At 33.7% G+C, this 24,554-nt stretch overlaps 1 protein-coding gene across 2 annotated transcripts in view; it reads left to right on the top strand.

Annotated features, from left to right (window-relative positions):
* The window catches only part of DACH1 (dachshund family transcription factor 1), a 451,469-nt gene that overhangs the window by 404,584 nt on the left and 22,331 nt on the right, over positions 1-24,554 (top strand). For both annotated transcript variants that reach the window (XM_043892205.1, XM_043892206.1), the window contains 3 exons: positions 5,709-5,856; positions 8,795-8,938; positions 9,434-9,502. In XM_043892205.1, the coding sequence (XP_043748140.1) occupies positions 5,709-5,856; positions 8,795-8,938; positions 9,434-9,502 (361 nt within the window). The remainder of the gene's footprint in view (positions 1-5,708; positions 5,857-8,794; positions 8,939-9,433; positions 9,503-24,554) is intronic.

Below are 24,554 nucleotides of genomic sequence, written 5' to 3'. Positions count from 1 at the left end.
GTATCAATTTACTGGGTGTGACACCTTCAATCATTGATTATCATTTGAACAAACTGAAGGGAGAATTTTACCCAGTATTCTCAATCTGAGCTTTCAAGCTGTAAATCATAACTGGGATATATTCACACATAAGACCAGGAATAAATATGTTATACTGTTTATTACCCTATTTACAAAAATTATTTGAAAGGATAGTTAAATAAATAAAAAGTAGAAAAGAAAAATAAGGTAGAGAATATAAAATTTAGTGAGGGGTGATATTAGCACTGAGGATATACCATAAGGGGAGTAGGATAGATGTTTGGTTCACTCTGGTTTGTCTATGTGGAAGTATTAAACAAACAAGGAAAATAAAAGGGACGTTAAAACCACAATGAATGGCAGACTCAGATTGGTTCACTATGGCCTGGCAAATAAACATATTCTGATTGTGGTATTTAAGAAGCATTCTTTACTTCTGTATTTAATGGAAGACAATGAAAAATAATTGGACCAAAATATTCTGATTATACATATTCCAGTCTTTATGTTTCAATGTCATGACCAGTAATATGTTTTATACATTTCAAAGAAATGAATAATTTTTATTTGCATTATTAATATGTATTTTATTTATAAAAATATGTATTAGTTATATAGTTACTAATCTTCTCTGACTGATTAAAGAATTAGAAAGAAACTTTTCAAAAGATAATAAAATAAGACATTGACTTCAAAATATGGGTAGACTAACATCAAATACATTGGTTTTTATATTATATCTTTTTATCTTTAATCATGGTATATCTTCTCCTGTGTGTCCCATTACCAATTTTGTGAAAAGAGATTGTGGAAAAAAACAGTAAAACATAGCCAATATTTTAAACTCAGTTTACTGTAATGAAGAGAGTGGCATTAATCTCTTAAAAATCTGGACTCTGTATCATATTTACTAATTTATATCATATACAACAACAATACTAATATTAATAGTAAAACTAATTTTACTAAGGATTTCCCTGATGACTCAGTGGTAAAGAATTCCCTTACCAATACAGGAGATGCAGGTTCCATCCCTGGGTCAGGAAGATACTATGGAGAAGGAAATGGCAACCCACTCCAGTATGCTTGCTGGAAAATCCCATGGACAGAGGAGCCTGGTGGGTTACATTCCATTGGGTCCCCAAAAAGTAGGGCATGACTTAGCAACTAAACAACAATATTTGCTGAATAATCTTAATATGTCCTTGTGCAGGAAATATACTCCTTTGAGTTTCCTCTACTCTAACACTACTTAAATTCTGACACTTCTAATGCACCAATGTCTGAGTTTTTCCCATACCAAGCAATTCTGCGACCTAAGCTGGGGGCCCTACATTTTATCCCATTTCAGGCATGATCTGCTTAGAGATAGCACCGGATCTCATAGGTTAGGAGTTCAGCCTCACAAACCTGCTTCCTGCCCCCACTTTCACTGCCAATTGTTAAGTCCAGGTTGTAACCTGTGCTTGTGACCAACCAGCTACGGACTGGAGGGTCCCACCATGCCTGCCAATTAATTTGTTAAAGCAGCTCATAGAACTTAGGAAAAAGTGTTACTTATGTACCTGGTGTATTATAAAAGATTATAAACCAAGGTCCAGAAGGAGCGGGTGAATTGTCCAATACAATTCAGAAACAGATGGAAGAAATGTATAGGGCAATGTATTTGGAAAGAGGCATAGAGCTTCCGTTCCCTCACACGTCACCCACCCTGTACCTCCATACACTGACCAATTCAAAAGTTCTCTGAATCTCATCCATCCTTTAGGGACTTGCCAAAAGTCAACTTATTAACAGAAACTCATGTGTAGTTGCAAGGAGTTTATTATGAATAACAGAAGACCCATTTCACCTCTGTTGTTCTTATCATTTAGGAAGTTCCACTCGTAGCATCTCTAGATACCAATATCCAGTACAGGATACCTAGAAGTGCTTTTGATGGAGAATTCATCATTAATCAGCTCTGAAGTATAGTAACCGTAACAGTAAACCAAGTATAGTATCTTTTGTCACAAGAGTGGCAAAAATGTTTTAGTTGATACTGTTCTGTCATATTATTTAAAGTTCCTAACTTCAAGGCACACTATTCTTTTTTTTTTTGGAATGAAACACCAAACAAAGAAAAAAAGAAAAACCAAAAACCTCAGGGTAGCTCTGATCTAGGCTTAGTCAACTTACTCATTTGGGACCTTAGACAAGTCACCTCCTCCTTCTGTACCTTGGTTTTCTTGTCTTTGAAAGGTTTAAGCTAGAGTAGATAATGGCTAAAAATCTCCTCCAACTAGGCTTGTTGTTATTGTTTTGTTGCTCAATAGTGTCCACCTCTTTTGCTACCCCACGGACGACAGTCTGCCAGTCCTCTCTTTCCATGGGATTTTTCTAAGCAAGAATACTAGAGTCCATGTGATCCCATGGACTACAGCCTGCCAGGCTCCTCTGTCCATGGGATTTCCCAGGCAAGAATACTGGGTTGCCATTTCCTTATTTAGTCTCATTAGAAACAGCAAATTTACTGCAAATTTTGTCACCTGAGTTTAAATGATACTCATGGAAATGTACATGTTATCTAATTCTAAAATTTGTACAAAATACAAATATGTACCAAGTAAGCTTTTCTTCCTCTAGGGTCTAACTAGTAAATTAAGAAATGCTTCTGTCATGTCAATATTACTTAAAGTCTCCTATACAGACAGATATTTATACTTCCTAGGCAAGAGAAATAGTTGACATATTGCTAGATTAATGTATCCTTTATATATATATATATATATATATATATATAGTTTGTAAACTCATTCCCTGAAAAATGATAGAAATTTGTTTACATGGCATAGTACTTTAGAAAGCAAAAATATTTCTGTATTATGACAAGCATTATGTCTGCATATAGAAAAGAAATCTGAGGTCAAATAACCATTATCTTTAATAACTGCTGTGTCACAGAGTAAGTTTAAAATGCCTTTTTTTTTTTTTTTTTTTACGAATCGTTACAATCCAGCTTCAACATCATGAGAACTGACCTCCCCTTGGGAACAAATTTTATGTTTTAAGCCTTGTTTCTTTTACATTAAATCACATTGCCATCGTAGAATTTTGCTTGATATCGCATGACCACATGAGACCTAGCATTTCGTGTGACCTTTTGCATATGATCTACCTGGAAAATTTACAGAAGTTACACAAATCTGATAGTACTGTTATCACTGATGGTTAAAATGGTGTCCCAGTGATTTGTAGATGTTGTGAACACTACTTGCTTTTGTTTTTCCCAGTCCCCTGCTGCATTGAAGTTTAATTGGTTTTCTGTATTTTTTGCAGCAAAGCTGTCACAGACAATAACATATTTTTTGCATATGTATCAGTTTGGCTCTAGTGAAGATTTTTGTTCACACTGGACTCCTACTGATGTGCACTGATTTAAAGTCTAAAAATGAAACTTAATTTTATACAGCTTATAAGTAGTCCCTAGAGGGTATTGGATCCTAAAAGCTAATATTTTTCAGACATAATCAGCAGGAATAAGTAATGTACTACCATTAGCGACATTAACAGCAATGTAACAGAAGGAAACAATAAACATAAATGTTCTTAGCAACTTTATACTTTACAACAAATATTAATATAAAATTACACAAATTAGAACTGCAGCGTAACACTATTCAACACGTTTATTCATAATGATTGTTTCATATTTAAAGAACACCAAAATATTGTGTTTTGTCAGCCAAGGACAATAATAGTTTAATAGTAATTTATTTTAAACAGCTACTGATAATACAACCAATCAACACATTAAGTGGTGCCAACATTGGCATCTTGCTAAATAATCTCTAGACATTGCAGAGAGAGTACATCTTTCAAAGATAAGTCAACAAGAGCAATCAGAGCAGAAAATTAGAATTTGGTATCTTAGAATTAAAATACAGCTAAACTAAAGTTTTAATTGGGGTGATCTAAAAGGGCACTTGATGTAATGATCTCTTTCATTTGTTACTAATTGTTTGTTCCTGATGAAGAAGAAACATATACAGGAATATTGCTGAATTAAGATGGCAGTTTCCTTAGCAGCTATGTTTTATTGTTAAAAACAAAAGAGTAGAGAGAAGTGAGCTGCCAGCCAGCTTCTTTCCTATCACAAAAATTAATCCAGAAAATTCAGAGTCAGTTATATCAAATATTAAATACTAATAGCTTATATGTGCCTGAAAAGAGACTTAAAAAGACTTGTGACAATTGGTGGGCTGAGCTCAAGGTACATTCCTATTGCAGTAGCAAGTCAAGCTGGAACTGAAATGTATGAATCAAACGTCTTATGTTGTATCCTACAAAGGGGTAAAGGGGTCTCCAATATATCTACAACTGGCATTAACTGCCATTTCATTTCTAATTTCAATTGAAAAATTCAGCTGCTGATGTTCACAAACAAAAGCAAAGCATCTTTTCCAAAAGGGCATTTTGAATTGCTGAGTTGAGACAGATTGAAATCTTAGCTCCTATTTTTACTAATAATTTTAGTAATAATTTTCTAATGTATCTTATCAGAGAACACATGCAGAATGCTTTGCATATGTTTATATATTCTCATAATCTCATTTTTGAAAATTTCAGAATATTACTCATATATTAATATAGCATATAGTCAAATTATATATACATTATTTTATAATCAGTTATATAAGTAGATATAATTTGATTTTGCCATATACTATTATTATATATACTGTTAAATATTCCCCTAAAATTTATCCTCTGTTTAGAGCCATTTTGATGGATTTTTAAAAAAATAATGCATTACTAAGCCATGAAGTTTTGGATCCCTGATGCATATTATATATCTCAAGAAATATATACCATATTATAATTTCTATTCAATAAATTTTTGAAATCTACTCTATAGTAGGCACTCTCTGGGTTTTAGTAACCATAGTACCCAATGAGAGAAAATGTCTGTGCCTCAGAGAACTTAGATTTCAGTGAAGAAGATGCAAAATATGGCACTAAACAAATAATAGATGACAATATTACATAATAAGGGGTATGAAGAATTTTAAGGAGGGAATAAAAAGGTGAGTTTGGAGGGCTAGTCCAGATAAGCTGTGAAGAGAGAGTTTTCCCCGATGATGATTGAACAAAGGTGAAATGAATTTAGGAGTGAACCATGCAAAACATGGGAGGAAAAGCATTCAGGAGGGAAATAGAGAGCCAAGTGCCTGGTACAGAAACAAACTGGTGTCTTAAGAAACAAATGGCCGCTCATGTTGTGTATAATCTCAGTAGGGAGTGGTAGAGAATGAGCCTTGAGAGAAAGGTGGGTATTGCTAACATCACATGGGGTTACATAAACTATGTCAGATAATTACACATGGAACAAATCAGTCTAATTTTCTTCACAATATTTAATTTTAAGATACACTTATGTGTTGCCCTCATGTAGTATTAAACCTAGATATTCTAATTAGAAGCAATTGAACCTGCATGCCAAAAATATTTGTCTTCCCAAAATAGTTTAATTAAACTTAGAAAAAGTTTGCTTTACTTTTGCTATTTGTCTTAGTGAGTACAGAGTGACTGCACAACAGGAATGAAGGTATTTGATAAGTGGGCTGTTCTCTTTTAAAATGTTAAAGTAATGAATGAACTGTGCTTCATACCAAAATATTATAATTCTGAATGCCTTCTTTGTACAGGGGCTCTTGAAAGTTGCCATAGATAATGCCAGAGCTCAAGAAAAACAGGTTCAACTTGAAAAAACAGAACTGAAGATGGATTTTTTAAGGGAAAGAGAACTAAGGGAGACACTTGAGAAGCAGTTGGCAATGGAACAAAAGAATAGAGGTATTTTTAAACTTCCAAACAAGTTTAATACTTAGCATCAAATATTCAACATAACAATATTTCGTGATTTACTATGAAACTGTAACTTTTTTGTTTTTACTTGTAGCTAAAATTTAGTGCAGGATTTGAATCCTGAGCCTAACCTTCAAAGTACATGGTTTCTCTTCCCTTCGTACTTCAAAAAACTGAAATATATCCATTATATCATTAATCACATAATTTTTATTGCTTATAGATTTAACCAATTCATAATTTTGAGATAAGAAGGAGTTCTGATGACAGCCATGAAGAAAAATTCTATATTCATTCATAATTGCCCTTTGAAAAGCTTGAGCTAAAGTCATAAAGCTAAACTAGAAAAATACTGATTATTCAAGCGAGGCAGATTTAGTGAGATTTTTATCAACTGAAATGGAAGACTGATGAATATCTGAACAAATGACCAAAGTTGAGTATTTGTATAATTTTCTTTCTGAATGCCTCATTTTCATCCAACAAGGTCAAATACACATCAGAGTAGAAACTGATGTGAATTTTTATTGGGTAAAAATAACGTTATTATCAGTCAATGAACTGCTTCTCTTTACACACTTTACAGTGCATGTTTAGATAATTTTGAAGGTCATTCATATTTGTGTGCTTATTTTATGTATGAGATCCAAGAGTATTGTCTTTACAATCAACTTCCCCTCTGTTTCAACTCTAAAGTTCTCCTCGATGTTTAAAAGGGAAGCTCCTTTTCTCTCATTTAATAAGTATCCACTGTAAATATGCCACGCTTTCCTCTGATAATGTGTGACGTGGTCATTTAAAAATCATTCTTTCTTTCAAAACTGGCAGAATTAATAGGCTTTTTATTAGTTACTATGAAGCAATAGTCAGTCAGTTCCCAGGATGAGGCTGATGTGGGCAGCTGGCACTCTGGGTGTAGAGCACTGTTCTAAGCAATGTGACTTCACATAGATTTAGCTACTAAAGTAAGCAAAACAAGATAAATGTTGATGGTGGGATATGTTCTGAGTAATAAATATGGTCAAAGGGTTCGTTCTTTGGAACCATCTTCCATGAGATAGCCATGTTGCAATTTTGTTCTCACCTGGAGAAGTCTTTTTCAAACAAGACTTAAAAACAGAACCTTGAATTCTTAAGGTAACCTTTTGGTTACTTGAGAGATTTTCAGAATTGTGTTGGTTTACAACCATTGGAAGATTTACATTGTTTTATTCCTTTAACCACTAAAGGTATAGGACAAAGTGTTTCACAGACACCATCATGAACCTACCATTTAATTCATTATGAACAAGTTAAAGGTAATAACTATCAGTAATGATCTATATGAATGTGTCAATGGAAGCCATGTGTTACCCTGAAGAGAGAAACATGGCAACCCCATTTGCTTCAATCCCATAGAAAGAAACAAAGAATAGTCAATGGCAAGGCACTGGGATTGAGCTTTTAGTGCCATGGGAATAACAATCCAAATAAATAATTCAGCAACTACTGTTTCTTTTCAAAGAGACAATATAAGCAATCATCTTTAGAAAGGAAAAGAGTAGGCAAGTAACTTTGTTAAGATTTTCATAGTATTAAATAAAGGGAATTAGCATTTATTTGAAAGCAGTTTTGTTTTTTCTTATAAGATTTGATTCAATGTAAAAACAATTTTCTGTAAATATATGCTACCAGAAACAATAAACTGTAAGATAATGGTCTGCCATTTTAATAATATTGATTATAAAAATAGGATTTGTGGAAACTGGAAATTCCAAGTAACACTCTTACATGAACCATTATTACCTTTTTGGATGTCTTGACTGAATACTATGCTAGGTAAAAAATGTTGCTTGTTAATTTGTAGTAATATATACAATAAATTTGGAATGGTTACTTACGACTTAATTCTGCCAGAAGGATTTTCTCGTACTAATTCTGTCACATTCATATACACAATGTTTATCAACCATCCAGAAAAAAAATTATTTCAAAGAAAACACTTTTATGCTTTCTATATGTTGATTGGTGACTTTATATATAGTGTATAAGTTAAAGCAACGATCAATTATTATATGTATGAAAGTACAGTTAACATACATTTGTGAAGAAGATTTGTTATTATTTATTGATTACATATTATGTACAAATACTTAAATTGGTCAGTAGGAAAAGAATTCATCATAATTAACTTTTTGTATCATAGGCAACATTTTTATATAAGTAGCAGTGAAGTTTTATACTCATCAAATTCCTACAGTCTAAAAGTGTAACTTTCCTGAAATATATTATAGTGGATATACATCTGCTATGAAATTATTAATATCTCTAAGCAAATTGCAATCGTTTCATAAAAATGTCTGTTTATATATATATAACAATAATAATATTTAGCTCCACATATGCAATCGTATTTATTACATTGTCTAAAATTTCAAGAAAGAATTATTAAAAATTTTGCTGGTATAACATTTTTGTAAAGATAGGGGAAATGCTCCGTTTACTACTCAAAATTGATGTTTCATAAAGAGAGACTAATCTTAAAGGTTTATACTATTCAGACTACTTTGCATTTGTCTGATTCAAGGGCAGAGACTAAACTACAAAATTTATTTAATCAGACTTCTTTTATTAGTGAGTATAAATATTTATTAAAATTAGTTTCCCATTAAAACTGTCTCCACATATGATAATTAAAGGCATTCTTGTAATAGTTCAAGGCTAAACAAAAATTGGCCTTCATGGACATTTTACTGAGATTTATTTTAGGTAAAAGTGGGTTATTGCTACTTTTTTTTGTTTTGTTTTGTTTAAACTTCCTCTGCACAGACAGGTGCAGTTCAGCAGGGGGGAAAAATAATATTATTTTAAAAATAGAGACCATTTGTGGAAATGTGAACATTGCAAAAATTCTGAAAAATAATAATGTATATATACTCTTTTCTAGCCATAGTTCAAAAGAGGCTAAAGAAGGAGAAGAAGGCAAAGAGAAAATTGCAGGAAGCACTTGAATTTGAGACAAAACGGCGTGAGCAAGCCGAACAAACACTAAAACAGGCAGCTTCAACAGATAGTCTCAGGGTCTTAAATGGTAAGAGGATGTGTGTTTATGCATGGCTAACTAACTTTCATTGTGAATACTCAAAAGGCAATTTAAATGTGTTTGTGGGTTTGTATTTCTATGGCTGGTGATTCATTAAGCTCTTTTTGAAAGCATGGTGGAAAGAAAAGTCACATGTGTTGGGGGAAATGTTTTATTTCATGGGTGCTTCCACAGTTTTGTTGCTTCAGTATCTGAGATGACATTGCTTTTCTATTTAACCAATTCTGTCTGTACTGAAACATAATAAAATATTAATATGAGAAGTTCTCAACCCCCCCGTCTCATTTTCTGAACAATTTTGCATTATTTATCCATTCAAATCTTCTGATAATTCTCATGGTTATAGTCTTTGTTCAACCTTTAAAAGATGACAAAGATTTATGTAATTTTAATTCAGCACCAAAGTAACAGGTTGCTTTTTTTTTTAAAGGACAATGGGAATCAAATGAAATGTGTCTCATTCTTACCTTTCTCTGCTTTTAGACTCTCTGACCCCAGAGATAGAAGCTGACCGCAGTGGCGGCAGAACAGATGCCGAAAGGACAATACAAGGTGGGGATTTGCAAAAGGCTATAAATCTAGATCTTGCTCTATGAGTTTTTCCTCTGCTTTAGCCTGCTATTCAAGCATGTAGCCTACCATCTGGGCCACATCAAAACAAGTTCAAACAAGGTCAAGTTCATCTTGCTTGTTTATATGAGTGAATTCATTTTGTGCTGATAGATTTTCTTAAAATTAACAGGTCATTTCTGTTTATACAATGCAATTAAAAAGGAATAATTAATTTTAAACAATGTATGATTTAATTCTTGAACATAGTAAATGTGTTTTATTGAATGTCTGAAGCCCAATCTCATAGATGAAAGTTTTGTAAATTCTATATCAATAAAATCATGAGTTAACTAGGGAGTTCTTAAAATTTGAAATTATCTTCTTTTTGTTTTAGTGGCAACTAATGCAAGGTACATGTAAAATAAACCAGGTGAAAGCTAACAATACATAAGATTGTTTGCTCCTATGTGGACTTTCCAAGTGGACTGTGCCATTATATACATTTTAATAACACAAATCTGCTGAGCAAAATCATATAGAGAATACTAAAGGGAGTTTTATTAAACACTCCGAAAAGCAAAATATGTATATTGTCAAGACCACGCTATTAGGAGAGAACAAAATCTGAAGGTAGCATTTATAGTCTCACATCTATTCTAGACAATAAACTCAATCTAACAACATGAATACTAAACAGTAAAAAGAGCATTAAATGAAAATGTTTCTTCAAAGGGAAGCCTAAAATGATTAACTGCTATAATCCTCCCAATTGCTTTTATTTTGCATTTTAAGTTCATTCATTTTGGGGATACTGTTTGACATTAATCGTGTTATTCAGTCAGTTCCAAAAGTATCATTCTTAGTTTACTATAAAGGAAATATAATTGTGTAAAGTATCATATATGCAATACATAAAACTCAGAAACTAGAGACATTCCTGGAGAATGTTTTTTGTGTATTAATTGATTTTACCATGATAATTATTTTTTAAATCCTAAGGTTTGAACCATATGTTATTACGAGACATCTTGTAGAAAAGATTTCATTTTTTAGAGCATTATGGGTTTCAGCAAAATTACATATATGTGTGACTATGATATTATTAAACTCAAAGGATCTATGTTGCTTTGTAAAGAATCGCATGCATATGTTAACAAATTACTAATGACAAAGCCAGTCCTCTTTATCAGGGACAGTAAGTCCAGTGTGAACTATCAGAGCTATGGTCTGTGTATTTGGGGACTCCTCAGGCACTAACTTAGTTAAGGTCCAAAGTGCTGGACATAAATAAGCACATACGCCTCCTGGGAGATGTGATATATAAATTATCTGATATCCACAGAATTCTCAAGGCGATTAGAATTCAAGCAAGAAAAAGTATGGACACTACATTCTTTCATATACATGGGAAGTTCAAGAAGGCATTAGGCAACAATTAAACATTTCTGCAAAGTTGACATAATATATATTTCATGAGTTTGCTATTAGCAATATTTGGATCATCAGTAAGGCTATAATTGTTTCATGTGAATTTGTAAAACACATATTCGGATGTATATTTCAATATGGGATGAGGTCTTGCTGTATAGGTCAGTTTTGACTACTTTCAGTTTCTATTATGATTTATTTATACTCTGAAGAAAATTTTTAGTCATAAATTGCATTCTTTCTGCCATCCAGAATGTTACACATAACACAGAAAACCCACTCAAACAACTCTATATCTCAGGAAAGGAGAAACATTTGAATGACAATTATACATAGTTACTTAAAGCAAATACTGTTTTTTATGGGGTTATTTATTGCATTTTCTTAATTGTAATGTGAAACATTTTTTCAATTATTTCATTCATCTTCTCAGTTAAAAAGATGAGTTCCTCAAGTCTAATATAAATAATCAATAATATTCTAATTTTTGTGCACTTACACTTGAATTTAATGATTTTTCTGATAATCATACACTTCAATGAAAGGTTTTCTGCAAGATACCTTAATATTAATGATTTTAATTAGATAATGTGAATTTTTCTCAAAGGTAATCTAAAAAACACACATAGATGAATCTGCGTTTCTATATGTTAATTACTATCGGTTATCTCACTTGACACTACCCAACACTTTTAAAATACCAAAGCAAAGAGATCATCTTTTGCTCGTTTAACCCAACTAAATGAGTTCATTTAGTCCTTTGAAACATTTTTTTTAACCTTGGAAACTAAATTCATAAATTTAGAAGCTAACAAAATAGCAAAATTAATGATGCAGAGAAGATATCAAAGAACAAGGACTGTGTTTAGTAAAATGAGGAGTCTAAGTTCAAGAATGGGAAAGGCAAAGGAAAAAGAACCAGAACTCACTGCTAATTTGTGAAATGGTCTATATCAGACATTTTGGCAGCTATAAGCACATGTTGCTTCACAACTCATGAATGACATGAACACAGCCCTGCTCCCTTCCCAGGAGTCATGAGTCTTGGTATTCTTTCTTGCTCCCAATCCAACCATAATTGAAATTATTCTGCATTCCAAAATAAGCTCAACTTAATTACAAATGAAAAAGGAAAGACATCTCTTTATACTTGGCATGTACTTACTCATTTTTAATATTTTGTTAATAAATGAGCCAGATTTGGCCCATGAGTTAAGTCACCTAGCAGTCAGGTACTTAAATACTACTCAGTTACCCCCAAATAAATGTTACTTCATTAGTATTTAGTAGCATCATTTCTGTAAAAGTACAGAGGTGGGGAAGAGGAAAACAGAAAGCAACTTAGAAACTGTTGCTGAGCAAGAGGGTCTCAATAATTTATTTATCTGCATGAGTAATGTAAATCAGCTTATACTATACAGGAATGAAGTTTTCATTACTGATACTTCTGGTAACTAAACTCAAAGTTTATAAGCCTGGTGGAAATTTAATGAATATATATATATATCCAGTTCAGTTCAGTCACTCAGTCGTGTCTGACTCTGCGACCCCGTGAACCACAGCACGCCAGGCCTCCCTGTCCATCACCAACTCCCGAGGTTCACCCAAACCCATGTCCATTGAATTGGTAATGCCATCCAAGCATCTCATCCTCTGTCGTCCCCTTCTCCTCCTGCCCTCAATCTTTCCCAGCATTAGGGTCTTTTCCAACGAGTCAGCTCTTCACATCAGACGGCCAAAGTATTGGAGTTTCAGCTTCAACATCATCCTACCAATGAACACCCAGGACTGATCTCCTTTAGGATGGACTGGTTGGATTTCCTTGCAGTCCAAGGGACTTTCAAGAGTCTTCTCCAACACCACAGTTCAAAAGCATCAATTCTTCAGTGCTCAGTTTTCTTTATAGTCCAACTCTCACATCCATACATGACTACTGGAAAAACCATAGTCTTGATTAGACGGACCTTTGTTGACAAAGTAATGTCTCTGCTTTTTAATATGCTGTCTAGGTTGATCATAAGTTTCCTTCCAGGGAGTCAGTCAGTCAGTTCAGTCAGTCAGTCATGTCCCACTCTTTGCGACCCCCATGAATCACAGCACTCCAGGGCTCCCTGTCCATCACCAACTCCCGGAGTTTACTCAAACTCATGTCCATCGAGTCAGTGATGCCATCCAAGCCATCTCATCCTCTGTCATCCCCTTCTCCTCCTGCCCCCAATGACTAAGCGTCTTTTAATTTCATGGCTGCAGTCACCATCTGCGGTGATTTTGGAGCCCAGAGAAATAAAGTCAGCCACTGTTTCCATGGTTTCCCCATCTATTTGCCATGAAGTGATGGGACCAGATGCCATGATCTTAGTTTTCTGAATGTTGAGCTTTAAGCCAATTTTTTTCGCTATCCTCTTTCACTTTCATCAAGAGGCTCTTTAGTTCTTCTTCACTTTCTGCCATAAGCGTGGTGTCATCTGCATATCTCAGGTTATTGATATTTCTCCTGGCAATCTTGATTCCAGCTTGTGCTTCCTCCAGCCCAGCATTTCTCATGATGTACTCTGCATATAAGTGAAATAAGCAGGGTGACAATATACAGCCTTGACATACTCCTTTTCCTATTTGGAACCAGTCTGTTGTTCCATGTCCAGGTCTAACTGTTGCTTCCTGACCTGCATACAGGTTTCTCAAGAGGCAGGTCAGGTGGTCTGGTATTCCCATCTCTTTCAGAATTTTCCACAGTTTATTGTGATCCCCACAGTCAAAGGCTTTGGCATAGTCAATAAAGCAGAAATAAATGTTTTTCTGGAACTCTCTTGCTTTTTTAATGATCCAATGGATGTTGGCAACTTGATATCTGGTTCCTCTGTCTTTTTTAAAATATATATACATATATATTTTAAATTTAAAAGCAACTTGTTTCAGGAGCTGGATTTTATGGTGATTAACTCTTTCATCCCTGAGTCTTACAGATTTTTATGCCATGATTTGTGATGATGTCTAAAAATTATATCTTACTTTAAAGGTTTTTGTAATATATATATATGATATATGTATGAAAGTGAAAGTCACTCACTCATGTCCGACTCTTTGCAACCCCATGGACTATACAGTCCATGGAATTCTCCAGGCCAGAATACTGGAGTGGGTAGCTATTCCCTTCTCCAGGGGATCTTCCCAATGCAGGGCTCAAACCCGGGTCTCCCACATTGCAGGCGGATTCTTTACCAACTGAGCTATCAGGAAAGCCCTGTATATATATGGTGGTTTAGTCACTAAGTCGTGTCCTACTCTTGCGATTCCATGGACTGTAGCCTGCTAGGCTCCTCTGTCCATGAGATTTTCCAGGCAACAATACTGAAGTGGTTTGCCATTTCCTTCTCCAGGGGATCTTCCCAACCCAGGGATTAAACCCAGGTCTCCTACACTGCAGGCAGATTCTTTACTGACTGAACTACCAGGGAAGTCCTGGTATATATATATATACCCAGTATACAGAGTAAGTATAAATACTTATATAACTGTTATTTGGAGTAGTTAATAAATATCCTCCAAATCCTGAGTCCCTCACACATATGAATGCATATCTACACAATGTGTGCAGCCAAATCTATAATGAGTTCCTTCTACTGAATCCTAGTCTCTCATTTTTTAGTAGCTTCCACTTAGATAATTTAAGCTATATCTTTTAACAGTTTAAAAAATGTCTCTCCAGTCAATCCAGACATCTCTTAAGAGTTCCAAATAATATCCAGTTGGAATTTGGGTGTCTCACAGGGACCTCAAAGTCCAGTGCACAAAACCTAAAGGATCCTTCACCCTCTTCCTCCTGCCGACCTGTTTTCTCCTACTTTCCTTCCCTATGGTTCTCTCTACTGCCCAATCCAATAGCCTCCTTAATACACAACGAGGAAAGTGAAGCTTGATGGCTCCCTCCCTTGTCTTTTACACACAAGGCTGACTTTTGCCCTTCACTCTCTGTTCTTCTGTCATTGATTTTTTTTTTTTTTAATCTAGAAAGCCTCACATTTTTTCCCACCTTCCAGTGGCATTTCTCTCTCTTTCCTGCCTTTACTTACTCATCCTTTAAGTCTCATCTTAGAAGTCACAGAAAGGCTTTTCAGACTCCACATCTACCCCTGCAGCTTCTCCCTGCCCCTCTTCACAGAGGTTTTTACCATATCTTCTCCACAATCACAGCTGTGCATTGGTAGTCACTTTTTAAATATTTTCTTCTTCCTTTCTCTGGGTGGTAGCCAGGCAGAGTGTGAATCTTGCATGGTTTGTTCACCACTGTGCTCCTTGTGTCTGTAGGTATGCTTGGCACTTACATATCAATGTGTCACATGTTTGTGCCACATTCATGGTGCCCAAATGTTTGACACATCGTGATGCTCGCTAATGCCTGAAGCAATGTACTGGTGAGTTAGGACCTTTGATCTTGTGGATGAATGTCAAGTATTCCTATTGTTCTGACATTTTTCTGACATTGGTGGGAGAGATTGGAGGAAGCAAAGGGTAATATGATTCTTCCTAAGAAAGTCAGAATTACAAATTCTGGCAGAATTTTCATTGTTGATAGCTGAATTAACAGAATGTGCTTGCTCTTCCTGGCTGCATTTCTGTTACTTTCTTCATACACATTTGACTCAAGATTTGGCTTCTGTGAATATTTACCTACTGTAGCCTGCCAGGATCCTCTGTCCATGGAATTCTCCAGGCAAGAATACTGAAGTGGGTTGCCAATCCCTCAACTTCCTAACCCAGGGATCAAACGTGAGTTTCCTGCATTGCAGCTGATTCTTTAAGGTCTGAGCCACCAGGGAAACCCAACATTCACTTACACCCATTTAAAATTTATGTTTGACTTCATGTACCATAATCACATTTCTGAAATAACTCTTTTTTGGTTTTTAAGCATTAACCTCATGCTTCTTTTCTGATTTGATTCTAATTTCAAATGGTTTAATCTCCTTATATTGTTTAGATATTCAATATATAAACATGGAATATAACATGGGAGAATTGTGAATTAGTACTCTTTTATCTATGTCTTTTATAAATTTTCAAAAAGCCTAAAAAGTTCACTTTCAAAGTAGCAGCTTTCTTTTTCATTCTAAGTAAAAACTCGTCCTTTTAAACCCAAAAGTAATTGTTGAAATTAATGGGAATGTGGACCACAGTTCCTCTGACATGTTAGTATATCTGCAAGTTATGCTTGCAAAATCTTGACTCCACTTGAAAGTACATCTCTTTTATTTACATCCAATGTCCATAATCAAAACTGCTTGGCTTTTTATTCTATTTTTGACTGATCTCACATCATAGAAAACCAAATGTTCTTCCAATAAAAGGACATAAAAGACTTGCCTTCACATTAGCAAGGTTTTTGTTCCAATTTAATATCTTCTTTTCTGCTTCCTAGATATTTGAAGATACATGTTGAATTTAAAAATTATTCATTTATTCAATAAATGTTTATTGAGCACTGATGAAATGCCAAGCAAACTTGTATGAGGTTACTGGCTTAGCACTGGGAAGGGGCTTTACAAATAAATTAAATCTCTTCATTTTGCAACAGAGTAAACTGAGGTTTAGTAAGGATACATTATTTGATAAAGATTACACCATGAGTTAGGTTTCCCAGGTGGCGCTAGTGCTAAAGAACCTGCCTGCCAATGCAGGAGACTGAAGAGATGTGGGTTAGATCCTTAGGTAGGGAAGATCCCTTGAAGGTGGGCATGGCAACCCACTCCAGTATTGGTGCCTGGAGAATGCCATGGACAGAGGAGCCTGGTGGGCTATAGTCCATAGGTTAGCAAATAGTCAGACACAACTGAAGTGACTTAGCACATGCGCGCGCACGCACACCATGAGTTAATCGGAGCTGGGAAAATAACACAGTCCAATTGCTTTTCTCATTCCTTGTTTTCTTCCCAATTGTTTTTACATTAGGATTGTTAAAATGTTGTTCTTTTAAATGTTATTGTTGTCATTATCTGTTTAGTTACTTACAGATCCTAAACCTTGGTGCGGTAGGGTAAGCTTATTAGTGAAATATGTATTTTTCTCTGTTGAGTCAAATGTTCCAGCACACATTGAATGCCCTAGTAATACACTTTCTTTCATTTGGATTTAGTGATATTACATAGAATGTGGAGTTTTTGCTTATTAAAATAGTGAGGTGGATTAGGAATTCATATTTATTGAGACTTCCTATATATTCTAATTTAAAGGTAAGACACAGAACGGCTAATTAACATTCTCAATTTTGCACTATGATTTAGTGGAGTTGTTGATATTTAAATTTAGGTTTCTGACCCCAGAGTCTTTGCTTTCTCTCCATGCTTTGCAGTGTAGATTTACATGTGTCTTTTCTAGGATAACCACTTGAAGCCTGTTTGCTCATTGCAGATTGTTAGCTCATTGCCTGTTAATGGCTTCAACCCTTCAAAACATTCTACTGATAGCAACTAGGGAATGGTGTGCAATTGGGAAAAATGTTGTTTTCCAGTTTTTTGCTGTTTAATCAGTCATTTATGCCTACACCATGTTTATAGACACTTCCAGACGTGCTGAGAAAAATCTCATTCTAAATGAAGCATTTAAAATGACAATAAAAGAAATGGAGAAATTAATCATACTTACCTAAAATATGTATCTACATCCATACAATTTAGCATGCAGTGAACTTAGGACAAATGCAAAATCAGACACAATTCCATATACAGTTTAGTATATGACATTTAAAGAATCTCTTCATCTCTTTTATACCATGTGTTTGAACAGAGGTTGCTAAATGGTACCCCAAGATCCTACACTGTAAGTGTTCTATGTTGAACCCTACTTAAAATTACCATATTAAAAATCTACGTGAATGTGTTAGGCAGTTAGAATAGGAAAAAGGAGTCCGGAATGGTGGTGGCTAAAAGACAAGGAAGGGAAAAGCCTGTGAAAATAGAACGAAGGAAGGTCCAAGAACCGGAGTGAGGACCTCAGGTAGAAGAAAGAGCACTCCTGGCTAGCCCAATTTACATAGGGCAGGCCCAGGGGGAGGAGGAGCCAAAGGACTGGGGGTCTCTCTTTCTCACTCTCTCTCTTTCTCTCTCTCTTCTTTTTGAGTTTTTTGGGTTAGCATACCCTCATGCCTCAAGGATGTATTTTCCTTTATTTTCTAAATAAAACTGAGCTGTAACACAGAGCTGTAACACTTCTCTGTCTGAGAGCTGTAACATGGCCTGCCCAAGAGCTGAGACATGATCCGTCCAAGGGCTTTAACGTTCGTCACTTCATATTTCTGTTGTGATGAGGCAGAACCGAGGAAATTACACCCTCCCCTGACAAATGTATTGTTTCAATTTGATTTCACATAATTGTCTTATGTATATTTCTAATCCTTAAAAAAGACCCATAAATTTAATGTGGGCTTGGAAGTTCTCTAGCTAGAGCTACAGAATCTACCAATTAAGAAATGTTAGGAGTCAGGTCTAGATTCAAATCTCTGCTCCACTATATTTTTTCTCTGTAGCAATTGCTTAACCTCAGAGGGTTACTGTGCATATTAAATAAAATAACCCAAGTAAAGCACTTAGCATATACTGGGGAATAGTATGTACATGGTTAAGTTTTAGCTGTTAATATTAAATTTTATTATTATGAGTTAACATATTTATAGTGCCTAGCAACTGGTAAACAAACACTGAAGCTATTATTACTCTAATATATAATTTGCTTTTCTTTTTATTTCAGAAAATCAGTCTTTATTTATAGCGCATTGTTGATTTAGTCCCATAGTAAAGTGTTTGCCAAAATTTATGAGAAATATTTTTTGTTACTTGAACCTAATTTTTTTATATATAAAATGTCTGTACATAGCTTAAAAGAGGGAGGCTTTCATTAAATAAAAGGAAAGAGTTGATTAAAACTGAATTCTGGGCTGCCTGCAATGCATATTGACTATTGTTTATTCACTTAGAAATGTGTAATCACAATAGGGATTGCCTCAAACTATTCTTCTTTATCCTAAAAAATAAATATTAGAACTATTACTATGAACAAAACAATAATAAATTTACTTCTAGACCCTTGGCACTGGTTTCTGGTTTGGGTACTGTTTCAGTGCAGCTAACCAATTTAAACAACATTGATTAAGTTGAACAAAAGATGATATTGACTGAAAGCAGTAACCAATAAACAGGCTAATGTTCCACAGTTATCGTAGGTCATTGTTAACTACTCATTTAACTAGCCAATAGGAGTTATTATGATTAAATAAAAAGTCTCAGAAATACTCATGAGTTTTAATATTTTATAAAATTTAAGAATAATTTGATGCTGAAATTTATGATTTCAGTATAAACATTTTTATTCTTTAAGACACATTAAAAAGTAAATCTTGGTTTTGAATATAGGTAGATATGCTTAAACTCCAAATGCTAAGAGTCCCATAGATTTTGTTGGAAATGTTTTATGTAATTTAAGCTAATTATATATGAAAGCAGACACAGTGAGAAATTAAGTATGAAATTGTCCAAAAATAGTATTAAATTGTGATTCATTAGACTTATATTTACATAAAGTTACTATCAATGTGTTATTTCCACAGAGCTAATTTTCTAGACTCCTGGTTGCTACAGAAAGAAAAAATAAAAAGCATAAGTGTCAGTCTTATATGTTATGCTTCGGTTGAGCTGTGACATAAAATGAGGTATTGTGATGTAACTTTATTTCTATTCAGTTGTCCAAATATTAGGCAAAGGAAAGCCAAATCACTGGGCATAATATATAGTATATTTGACATTATATTTCCTAAGAAGAGTAATGTAGTAGGTGGTAGTTACTATGAGATTTCAGGGGATATACGGAATATCAAGAAAAATGAATTGGAATTGGATGTTTAGAGGCAGGAAATGGACATCCTACAACTAAGTTGCTTTTATGGATTGAAACAGAGCAGTTATTAATGGAAAGTATAATAATATTTTGTTAGTGTGAGTAAAATTGAAAAATTGAGTTAAATTGTCTTGTTCATGAACACATTTTTGGCTTGGCTTGAATACTGTCTGAAGACCATAATCAAAGAATAGTAATAAATGGAAATTGGGTCAGATATTAGCAGGGGGCCCTAAAGATCAATGCTAGATCCATGTTGATTTAGCATCATAATTAGTGATATGGAAGAGTGGTTAAATCGTGTGTCAATGAAAATCACAGAGGATCTTAATTTGGAAGGTGCAACATACATCTGTGTGGACAGTGTAAATGTGCAAAAGAGATTTAGGGACTCTAGAATTTCAGGATGAATGAAATGAGTTTATGTTTGTAAGAAAGAAAAATTAATTTAAAAATCTGTTTTTAGAAAACATTGAAGAGCTCAACAAATACCAGTGAGAATTATGTCCAATTCCAACTTTTCAAAGTACTATAATAACAGTGACTGGCTGCAGCAGTACAGAAGTGTCAGAGATAGGTAGAAAAATAGCCTGTCATTTTAATTATATGTGTATATTTATCAATGATACTTTTTATGATTATGACTAGACAGAAAAAGAAGTTGGTTTTTCATCATGATCAAGACATCTTAGCTTTTCGACAATATATTATCACCTTCAGAATTAAGGAATATTTATTTTTAAAAAGTTTTTACTTTGAGTTCTTTTCACCTTTATTATCAAGGGAAAAAAATGATGGCCTTTATATAAGTAACTTGCTCACTGGAGATTGTACTCATAGAAAATGTGTATAATGTATACTAAAGCTGGAGACAGTTCCCATTTAGTAATATAGATTTGTGGTTCATATTCACAAAATCTATTTTCTCTTTTTGTATTCACCCTTTGATATTAAAAGTAGCCTGGTCAATTAAGAGAATGTTCAACAAATAGTCAGAGTAGCTTCTTTAAGTTAGAGCACAGATGTTTTATTTTATTTTATGAGAAAAGTTATTTATACTTTAAAAGTTATAAAAGTGGTCTAAAAATATTTAAATTACAGAAAAAGAACCTTCATTTTAAAGTTTGTTCACTAAACTACAGAATTTATGAACAAAATTTTGAGAATTGGTATGTCAGCACACCATGATGGAAATTATGTGATCAGTTTATAGTCTGTGCATGTCTAGACATTTAAGATATATGACAGCTTTTGCTGTACATTTTCCTTTAGAAAACAAAATGAAACATCATCATTTAGACTATAAATGTAAAAATGCTTATGATGCATTATTCTACCTCCCATGGTTAGGGACAGAATGCAGACATGCCACAATAATGTTTTTTATTTCTACTGTTCGAATCATATTAATGAGAACATCATTTTGGAGAACTAATTATTTCTATTTGTCTTGTGTCACACTTTCTAATTCCCCTATATTAGCACAGCCAAAGCAAATTAATTGCTTTTCCAGCAGTTGAACCTTGTCCAAGAATGAGCTCACATTCCCTTCCAGTTTCCCTGTTTCTGGGAGAGCATTGTGTCAGAAATTTCTCTTGATACTTAACATAGTCTAGAGAATATCTTTACAGATTTCTGTGCACTCACTGGATGAAATTTATAAGTTTAAGTGACCCGCCAGGAAAGATAAAGTTCTTAGCTGCAAGATTATACATCAAAACAGTTAAAGTGAAATTAAAATTAAATGAATGAATCTCACTGAAGCAAAAAAAGCAGTAATTAATGGTTCCCTTAATTGTCTTCATAAAATATTTGCATGGGTCTAATTTGCATAATTTGCATGTATTAATTAATCTTTCAAAGGAATTTTGTGCTGAGAGAAGCCAAAAAATCTCTTTGTTTTATTTAACATCTAATGAAATATTTATCTTCTTTAATGAACTTCTCATCTTCATTAAAATAAAAATTGCACAAGTTTGTATGTTTTAAATGTTTTTATAATTGAAGTATTCAAAAAATCTCTTTAGACTTACAACAGCTGAAAAACAAACACATTATTTAGCATTCAGTATCATTTTACAACAGCAACAGTTTAAAAAAAGTCCAATTTCACTTTTTCAAAGGTAGCAAGGCATTTGGTAAATGGATAAATGAATATAACTACTTAGTTTTAAAAGTAAGATTTATAAAGACCTGATCACTTTTCGATGGTAATGTTATTTTTATGGCTTAAATAGTGGGCAACTAGAGGGTATAAATATATATAAGACAAATGAGTATGTTTAATTATTTGGGAAGTGGTTCATTGGTTGAAAATATTTTAGCTGTTTCAAAGAAATTAGTCCATTAAAACGCACTTGCTATTTTTAACAACTGCTAGATTGACGGTATTTCCTGGCAGAAGCAATACAGTGTTAACTTGATCCTAAACTTGCCCACTGAAAAGGCAGCAGGGGTTTCTTCTCTCACAAACTAAGAGATCATAGTGAAAAGCAAGAGATGTGCCTTGGAAGGAATGAGATCCAAAGTTTTATCAAGTGCCAAATAGTATGTATTCAAAAAAGCTGAGGAGGAGAGGGAGAGAACCTGGAAGTTACAGAGATGTTAGGGAAGGGGCACTGGTCACCTGTGAATGGTGCTCATTCTTTTTGATGCATTCGTGATTCAGGATATCACAAAGAACATCAGTTAACTGTCCTAAAGCAATTTCAAGTTTGCAGAGCTGTTTCACATACATTGTTTTTGTTGATCTTCAGCGTGCCGTTTTCTATTTGAGGAAACTGAGTAATGCGGTGATAAAGCAAATTGCTTTGAATCAGACTGTGAACTCAGGACCTCTGAGTCCCTTTGATGCCATATACTTTGCTCTTTATTTGAATGTCCATCTTTGCATCTTATGATAATTTTTGAAGTGGCTGTGACTGACTCAGTGTTCAACCAGATAATGAGGGTGGCATAAATTTATAAGGATTAAGATTCAAAATGCAAATATATACTAGTTCTTCCCATGTAAAGTTTAGTAATGTGATAATATCAATTAAATTGACCACGGTTTCCTGTAGGATTCATCTTCAGGGAAGGGAAAAGGCATTTTCATTAGGCAATGGTTATTTTTTAGCCCCGAAACTACTCATAATTTGTAATTTCTCATGGAGTTTTCTCTCATATAAAGAGAAAAATAAATCCATTAGGTTATAAAGATAATTATTAATCAGTTACAAGGCAATATTGATGATTTATTTAAATAGCTGATTTCTAAATGATTAGAATTAACACCAAGATGATTTAGTCGTAGGAGAGCAATGCAGGACTGAAAGCTAATCTCCTATCAACACACTCATTCATTACTGTTGTGAGGCTAGGTAACTCACTTTAACTGCTAAGACCTGCTGCACTGCTGATTTTTTATCCTGTCAAAATGGCAAAGACATTGGATTTTTTATAAGTATAAACATACAGGCACATACATGCAATTATATTCATGGTCAATTATGGATATGTGGGTTCTGGATTCAGACTGCCTGGGTACGAATCTCTACTCTGCTGCTTATTATCTGTATACCATTGAGTGTGTAAGTTAAATGACTTGATTATGAGAGTTCCTTATCATAAAAACATAGAAAATGATCATAATATTCACCTCACAGAGTTGTTATAGAGATTAAGTGAATTAATATATGTAAAGAACTTACAAGTAAGTAGAGGCTATGCTATAAGAATTTGCTATTTCTACAATTATGCACAGATTTAATGTAATCATATTCATTGTTGATAAACATTACACATTATTTGGATTTTTAAAAATTATCTTATTTTCAATATATGACACATACTTTTTCTTTTAGCTTGGTTTAAGCTGGAAAATGAAAATTATATTTGCCAGATTTTTCAAGACACTTAAATTCATGACAAATTGTGAGTTTGATGTTTATGTCAACTTAAACAAATGGCTTAAAGAGATTTATTTTAAACTCTATATGATTATCACTTCCCAAATATAACAAAAGAGAAACAAATGATTTTTGACTCATTTAAGATGGAAATATTAGTTTCTTAGTATTTTATTGCATTTTAGCAAATTTCTCCTAATGTGGTTTGTATTTTCATTTAGTGTGGAGTAACACAGACTCTTTTAATTCATAGATAATCATACTCCAGAGATAGTAAATCTCCAAACTTAGTTCCAACTAAGCTTACTAATTACACCTATAAAACGATGAATCATGGCTACAAATTATTGGATCTGACTCTCATTCTTTATTTATTTCTCTCTGGGAGAAAGAGCACTGGATGGGGAGATTTTAGACCATAAATTATTCCCATACATAATCAGGTGTGCTGTATTTAATTTTGATTCTATACTATGGTTTTACATTACTTATGAAATTCCCATTGTAAACAAATTAAGAACTAATTATTTCATTTCCATGATGAAATGATATTTGCTTGTATTAATCATTTCAATGTGTTTATTTTTTTCTTCATAGTTTATGCTACTTAATATAGTTTCAGATCTACCTTCTTTCAAGTTGTCATAGTCTTTGGACTTTTTTCTTATAGGTTTCTCCATAGTGATACATAAAATCTCACAGTCTAGACTTTATCTCTAGTTTAAGTTTTGGGAAAATAGAAATTTAACAAATGGAAAAGATTTATAATAAGACAGAAGGGATGAAAAGTACATTCCTCTTCTAAACCCACAGATAGTTCTGGGTTCAAGCCAACTATTGTCCAAGTATGA

The sequence above is a fragment of the Cervus elaphus genome, chromosome 30 (assembly GCF_910594005.1).
Source record: "Cervus elaphus chromosome 30, mCerEla1.1, whole genome shotgun sequence".
NCBI lineage: Eukaryota > Metazoa > Chordata > Mammalia > Artiodactyla > Cervidae > Cervus > Cervus elaphus.
This window is presented reverse-complemented; position numbering and strand designations above follow the sequence as displayed.